The sequence below is a fragment of the Salvelinus alpinus genome, chromosome 34 (genome assembly GCF_045679555.1).
Source record: "Salvelinus alpinus chromosome 34, SLU_Salpinus.1, whole genome shotgun sequence".
In the NCBI taxonomy this organism is placed as follows: Eukaryota; Metazoa; Chordata; class Actinopteri; order Salmoniformes; family Salmonidae; genus Salvelinus; species Salvelinus alpinus.
In genome coordinates this window covers 6859702-6867763 of record NC_092119.1, presented here as the reverse complement: position 1 = coordinate 6867763, position 8062 = coordinate 6859702, and the positions used below count along the sequence as shown (strand labels likewise).

Genomic DNA, 8062 nt, shown 5'->3' with positions numbered 1-8062 from the left:
CTAGAGCCTGTAGGACCTGCCTTGTTGTTAGTGTTGTTAAGAAGGTAGAAACTAGGGCCTGTAGGACCTGCCTTGTTGTTAGTGTTGTTAAGAAGGTAGAAACTAGGGCCTGTAGGACCTGCCTTGTTGTTAGTGTTGTTAAGAAGGTAGAAACTAGGGCCTGTAGGACCTGCCTTGTTGATAGTGTTGTTAAGAAGGTAGAAACTAGGGCCTGTAGGACCTGCCTTGTTGTTAGTGTTGTTAAGAAGGTAGAAACTAGGGCCTGTAGGACCTGCCTTGTTGATAGTGTTGTTAAGAAGGTAGAAACTAGGGCCTGTAGGACCTGCCTTGTTGATAGTGTTGTTAAGAAGGTAGAAACTAGGGCCTGTAGGACCTGCCTTGTTGATAGTGTTGTTAAGAAGGTAGAAACTAGGGCCTGTAGGACCTGCCTTGTTATAGTGTTGTTAAGAAGGTAGAAACTAGGGCCTGTAGGACCTGCCTTGTTGATAGTGTTGTTAAGAAGGTAGAGCAGCTCTTTATTATGGACAGACTTCTCCCCATCTTAGCTACTGTTGTATCAATATGTTTTGACCATGACAGTTTACAATCCAGAGTAACTCCAAGCAGTTTAGTCACCTCAACTTGCTCAATTTCCACGTTATTCATTACAAGACTTAGTTGAGGTTTAGGGTTTAGTGAATGATTTTTCCCAAATACAATGCTTTTAGTTTTTTAAATATTTAAGACTAACTTATTCCTTGCCACTCACTCTGAAACTAACTGCAGCTCTTTGTTAAGTGTTGCAGTCATTTCAGACGCTGTAGTAGATGACGTGTATAGATAGACACTGGCTTTACTCAAACCCTGTGTCATGTCATTAGTAAAGATTGAGAAAGTAATGGGCCTAGACAGCTGCCCTGGGGAATTCCTGATTCTACCTTGATAATGTTGGAGAGGCTTCCATTAAAGAACACCCTCTGTGTTCTGTTAAACAGGTAACTCTTTATCCACATTATAGCAGGGGGTGTAAAGCCATAACACATACGTTTTTCCAGCAGCAGACTATGATCGATAATGTCAAAAGCCTCACTGAAGTCTAACAAAACAGCCCCCACAATCTTTTTATCATCAATTTCTCTCAGCCAATCACCAGTCATTTGTATAATTGCTGTGCTTGTTGAGTGTCCTTCCCTATAAGTGTGTTGTCAATTTGTTTACTGTGAAATAGCATTGTATCTGGTCAAACACCATTTTTTCCAGAAGTTTACTAAGGGTTGGTAACAGGCTGATTGGTCGGCTATTTGAGACAGTAAAGGTGGCTTTACTATTCTTAGGTAGCGGAATGAGTTTAGCTTCCCTCCAGGCCTGAGGGCACACGCTCCCTAGTAGGCTTAAATTGAAGATGTGGCAATATCGTCTGCTATTATCCTCAGTCATTTTCCATCTGGATTGTCAGACCCCGGTGGCTTGTCATTGTTGATAGACAACAATTATTTTGTTCACCTCTTCCACACTCATTTTACGGATTTCAAAATTACAATGCTTGTCTTTCATAATTTGGTCTGATATACTTGGATGTGTAGTGTCAGTGTTTGTTGCTGGCATGACATCCCTAAGTTTACTAATCTTGTCAATGAAAAAAATAATTAAAGTATTTGGCAATATCAGTTGGTTTTGTGATGAATGTAGGGTATAACATATAGTGTATAGCGTATAACGTGTATCATATAACGTATAGAGTATAACGTATAATGTAAAACGTGTAGCATATAACCTGTAAACGTATATCGTATAAGGTATAATGTGTACAGTATAACGTGGAATGTAGAATGTATTGTAATGTAGAATGTAGCAGGGGTTACCACAGGTCCAAATGGGCTCAGCCAATCAGACGGTGAGACAGACCAGTTCATAAGGATGGCCTTCACAGGACAGAGACTCTGAGGGACCTTTATGAACCGCTGCACAGACACAGTTAGGACAGGGACCTTTATGAAACGCTGTACAGACACAGTTAGGACAGAGACTCTGAGGGACCTTTATGAACTGACTGTACAGACACAGTTAGGACAGAGACTCTGAGGGACCTTTATGAACTGACTGTACAGACACAGTTAGGACAGAGACTCTGAGGGACCTTTATGAACTGACTGTACAGACACAGTTAGGACAGGGACCTTTATGAACCGCTGTACAGACACAGTTAGGACAGAGACCTTTATGAACCGCTGTACAAACACAGTTAGGACAGGGACCTTTATGAACCGCTGTAGAGACACAGTTAGGACAGGGACCTTTATGAACCGCTGTAGAGACACAGTTAGGACAGGGACCTTTATGAACCGCTGTACAGACACAGTTAGGACAGGGGCTCTCTCTGAGGGACATTTATGAACCGCTGTACAGACACAGTTAGGACAGGGACCTTTATGAACCGCTGTAGAGACACAGTTAGGACAGGGACCTTTATGAACCGCTGCACAGACACAGTTAGGACAGGGACCTTTATGAAACGCTGTACAGACACAGTTAGGACAGAGACTCTGAGGGACCTTTATGAACTGACTGTACAGACACAGTTAGGACAGAGACTCTGAGGGACCTTTATGAACTGACTGTACAGACACAGTTAGGACAGAGACTCTGAGGGACCTTTATGAACTGACTGTACAGACACAGTTAGGACAGGGACCTTTATGAACCGCTGTACAGACACAGTTAGGACAGGGGCCTTTATGAAACGCTGTACAGACACAGTTAGGACAGAGACTCTGAGGGACCTTTATGAACTGACTGTACAGACACAGTTAGGACAGAGACTCTGAGGGACCTTTATGAACTGACTGTACAGACACAGTTAGGACAGGGACCTTTATGAACCGCTGTACAGACACAGTTAGGACAGAGACCTTTATGAACCGCTGTACAAACACAGTTAGGACAGGGACCTTTATGAACCGCTGTAGAGACACAGTTAGGACAGGGACCTTTATGAACCGCTGTAGAGACACAGTTAGGACAGGGACCTTTATGAACCGCTGTACAGACACAGTTAGGACAGGGACTCTCTCTGAGGGACATTTATGAACCGCTGTACAGACACAGTTAGGACAGAGACCTCTGAGGGACCGTTGTATAGACACTGACTGTACAGACACAGTTAGGACCAGCCAGACTCGTGGCAGGGACCTTTATGAAACTGACTGTACAGACACAGTTAGGACAGGGATCCTTTATGAACCGCTGTACAGACACAGTTAGGACAGAGACTCTGAGGGACCTTTATGAACTGACTGTACAGACACAGTTAGGACAGAGACTCTGAGGGACCTTTATGAACTGACTGTACAGACACAGTTAGGACAGGGACCTTTATGAACTGCTGTAGAGACACAGTTAGGACAGGGACCTTTATGAACCGCTGTACAGACACAGTTAGGACAGGGACCTCTGCTGCTGTGGCCAGTGGACGGGACCTTTGTGAACTGCTGTACAGACACAGTTAGGACAGAGACCTTTATGAACCGCTGTACAAACACAGTTAGGACAGGGACCTTTATGAACCGCTGTAGAGACACAGTTAGGACAGGGACCTTTATGAACCGCTGTAGAGACACAGTTAGGACAGGGACCTTTATGAACCGCTGTACAGACACAGTTAGGACAGGGACCTTTATGAACCGCTGTACAGACACAGGACAGAGACTCTGAGGGACCTTTATGAACCGCTGTACAGACACAGTTAGGACAGGGACTCTGAGGGACCTTTATGAACCGCTGTACAGACACAGTTAGGACAGGGACTCTCTCTGAGGGACCTTTATGAACCGCTGTACAGACACAGTTAGGACAGGGACTCTGAGGGACCTTTATGAACCGCTGTACAGACACAGTTAGGACAGGGACTCTCTCTGAGGGACCTTTATGAACCGCTGTACAGACACAGTTAGGACAGGGACTCTCTCTGAGGGACCTTTATGAACCGCTGTACAGACACAGTTAGGACAGGGACCCTCTGAGGGACCTTTATGAACCGCTGTACAGACACAGTTAGGACAGGGACTCTCTCTGAGGGACCTTTATGAAACGCTGTACAGACACAGTTAGGACAGGGACTCTGAGGGACCTTTATGAACCGCTGTACAGACACAGTTAGGACAGGGACTCTCTCTGAGGGACCTTTATGAACCGCTGTACAGACACAGTTAGGACAGGGACCTTTATGAACCGCTGTACAGACACAGTTAGGACAGGGACTCTGAGGGACCTTTATGAACCGCTGTACAGACACAGTTAGGACAGGGACTCTCTCTGAGGGACCTTTATGAACCGCTGTACAGACACAGTTAGGACAGGGACTCTGAGGGACCTTTATGAACCGCTGTACAGACACAGTTAGGACAGGGACTCTCTCTGAGGGACCTTTATGAACCGCTGTACAGACACAGTTAGGACAGGGACTCTGAGGGACCTTTATGAACCGCTGTACAGACACAGTTAGGACAGGGACTCTCTCTGAGGGACCTTTATGAACCGCTGTACAGACACAGTTAGGACAGGGACTCTGAGGGACCTTTATGAACCGCTGTACAGACACAGTTAGGACAGGGACCTCTCTGAACTGCTGTACAGACACAGTTAGGACAGGGACCTTTATGAACCGCTGTACAGACACAGTTAGGACAGGGACTCTGAGGGACCTTTATGAACCGCTGTACAGACACAGTTAGGACAGGGACTCTCTCTGAGGGACCTTTATGAACCGCTGTACAGACACAGTTAGGACAGGGACTCTGAGGGACCTTTATGAACCGCTGTACAGACACAGTTAGGACAGGGACTCTCTCTGAGGGACCTTTATGAACCGCTGTACAGACACAGTTAGGACAGGGACTCTCTCTGAGGGACCTTTATGAACCGCTGTACAGACACAGTTAGGACAGGGACTCTGAGGGACCTTTATGAACCGCTGTACAGACACAGTTAGGACAGGGACTCTCTCTGAGGGACCTTTATGAACCGCTGTACAGACACAGTTAGGACAGGGACTCTGAGGGACCTTTATGAACCGCTGTACAGACACAGTTAGGACAGGGACTCTCTCTGAGGGACCTTTATGAACCGCTGTACAGACACAGTTAGGACAGGGACCTTTATGAACCGCTGTAGAGACACAGTTAGGACAGGGACTCTGAGGGACCTTTATGAACCGCTGTACAGACACAGTTAGGACAGGGACTCTCTCTGAGGGACCTTTATGAACCGCTGTACAGACACAGTTAGGACAGGGACTCTGAGGGACCTTTATGAACCGCTGTACAGACACAGTTAGGACAGGGACTCTCTCTGAGGGACCTTTATGAACCGCTGTACAGACACAGTTAGGACAGGGACTCTGAGGGACCTTTATGAACCGCTGTACAGACACAGTTAGGACAGGGACTCTCTCTGAGGGACCTTTATGAACCGCTGTACAGACACAGTTAGGACAGGGACTCTGAGGGACCTTTATGAACCGCTGTACAGACACAGTTAGGACAGGGACTGACTCTCTGAGGGACCTTTATGAACCGCTGTACAGACACAGTTAGGACAGGGACTCTGAGGGACCTTTATGAACCGCTGTACAGACACAGTTAGGACAGGGACTCTCTCTGAGGGACCTTTATGAACCGCTGTACAGACACAGTTAGGACAGGGACTCTGAGGGACCTTTATGAACTGACTGTACAATAAGGACAGAGACTCCCAGTCCACGCCGACACCGAGAGGACAGAGACTCCCAGTCCACGCCGACACCGAGAGGGCAGAGACTCCCAGTCCACGCCGACACCGAGAGGACAGAGACTCCCAGTCCACGCCGACACCGAGAGGGCAGAGACTCGCCAGTCCACGCCGACACCGTGAGGGCAGAGACTCCCAGTCCACGCCGACACCGTGAGGGCAGAGACTCGCCAGTCCACGCCGACACCGAGTTAGGACAGGGACTCCCAGTCCGACGCGCGACACCGAGAGGGCAGAGACTCGCTAGTCCACGCCGACACCGAGAGGACAGAGACTCCCAGTCCACGCCGACACCGAGAGGGCAGAGACTCCCAGTCCACGCCGACACCGAGAGGGCAGAGACTCCCAGTCCACGCCGACACCGAGAGGACAGAGACTCGCCAGTCCACGCCGACACCGAGTTAGGACAGGGACTCCCAGTCCGACGCGCGACACCGAGAGGGCAGAGACTCGCCAGTCCACGCCGACACCGAGAGGACAGAGACTCCCAGTCCACGCCGACACCGAGAGGGCAGAGACTCCCAGTCCACGCCGACACCGAGAGGACAGAGACTCCCAGTCCACGCCGACACCGTATGAGGACAGAGACTCCCAGTCCACGCCGACACCGAGAGGACAGAGACTCCCAGTCCAGCGCCGACACTCGTATGAGGACAGAGACTCCCAGTCCACGCCGACACCGAGAGGACAGAGACTCCCAGTCCACGCCGACACCGAGAGGGCAGAGACTCCCAGTCCACGCCGACACCGAGAGGGCAGAGACTCCCAGTCCACGCCGACACCGAGAGGACAGAGACTCCCAGTCCACGCCGACACCGAGAGGGCAGAGACTCCCAGTCCACGCCGACACCGAGAGGACAGAGACTCCCAGTCCACGCCGACACCGAGAGGACAGAGACTCCCAGTCCACGCCGACACCGAGAGGGCAGAGACTCCCAGTCCACGCCGACACCGAGAGGACAGAGACTCCCAGTCCACGCCGACACCGAGAGGGCAGAGACTCCCAGTCCACGCCGACACCGAGAGGGCAGAGACTCCCAGTCCACGCCGACACCGAGAGGACAGAGACTCCCAGTCCACGCCGACACCGAGAGGGCAGAGACTCCCAGTCCACGCCGACACCGAGAGGGCAGAGACTCCCAGTCCACGCCGACACCGAGAGGACAGAGACTCCCAGTCCACGCCGACACCGAGAGGGCAGAGACTCCCAGTCCACGCCGACACCGAGAGGACAGAGACTCCCAGTCCACGCCGACACCGAGAGGACAGAGACTCCCAGTCCACGCCGACACCGAGAGGGCAGAGACTCCCAGTCCACGCCGACACCGAGAGGGCAGAGACTCCCAGTCCACGCCGACACCGAGAGGACAGAGACTCCCAGTCCACGCCGACACCGAGAGGACAGAGACTCCCAGTCCACGCCGACACCGAGAGGACAGAGACTCCCAGTCCACGCCGACACCGAGAGGACAGAGACTCCCAGTCCACGCCGACACCGAGAGGGCAGAGACTCCCAGTCCACGCCGACACCGAGAGGACAGAGACTCCCAGTCCACGCCGACACCGAGAGGGCAGAGACTCCCAGTCCACGCCGACACCGAGAGGACAGAGACTCCCAGTCCACGCCGACACCGAGAGGGCAGAGACTCCCAGTCCACGCCGACACCGAGAGGACAGAGACTCCCAGTCCACGCCGACACCGAGAGGACAGAGACTCCCAGTCCACGCCGACACCGAGAGGACAGAGACTCCCAGTCCACGCCGACACCGAGAGGGCAGAGACTCCCAGTCCACGCCGACACCGAGAGGACAGAGACTCCCAGTCCACGCCGACACCGAGAGGACAGAGACTCCCAGTCCACGCCGACACCGAGAGGGCAGAGACTCCCAGTCCACGCCGACACCGAGAGGGCAGAGGAATGTATTGACCAATACCTTATTACAACACATATAACATGTCGACGTTTCTTCAGCGATCCAGCTGCCTCTGTTTGAACCACTGAATTTAACTATTATATAGACAGAATCAAATCAACATTTTATTTTATTGGTCGCATACACATGTTGAACAGATGTTATTGCAGGTGCAGCGAAATGCTTGTGTTCCTAGCTCCAACTGTGCAGTAGTATCTAACAATTCACAACAATACACACAAATCTAAAAGTAGAATAATGGAATTAAGAAATATATAAATATTAGGACGAGCAATGTCAGAGTCCAGAGTATAAATATGCATGTATATATGTGATGGGATGTATAGACATTATAGACATTATGGACAGTATGTGAATAGAATAT

The 8062-nt window shown here is 50.5% G+C and overlaps 1 protein-coding gene across 1 annotated transcript; it reads left to right on the top strand.

Moving 5' to 3' along the window:
* The first annotated feature begins 5544 nt into the window (after nt 1-5544).
* Nucleotides 5545-7691, top strand: LOC139563492 (serine/arginine repetitive matrix protein 1-like). Its single transcript, XM_071382202.1, has 2 exons — nt 5545-5603; nt 5717-7691. Exons 1-2 carry the CDS (start codon nt 5545-5547, stop codon nt 7689-7691), a joined length of 2034 nt encoding a protein of 677 aa, XP_071238303.1.
* The last annotated feature ends 371 nt before the right edge of the window (nt 7692-8062 follow it).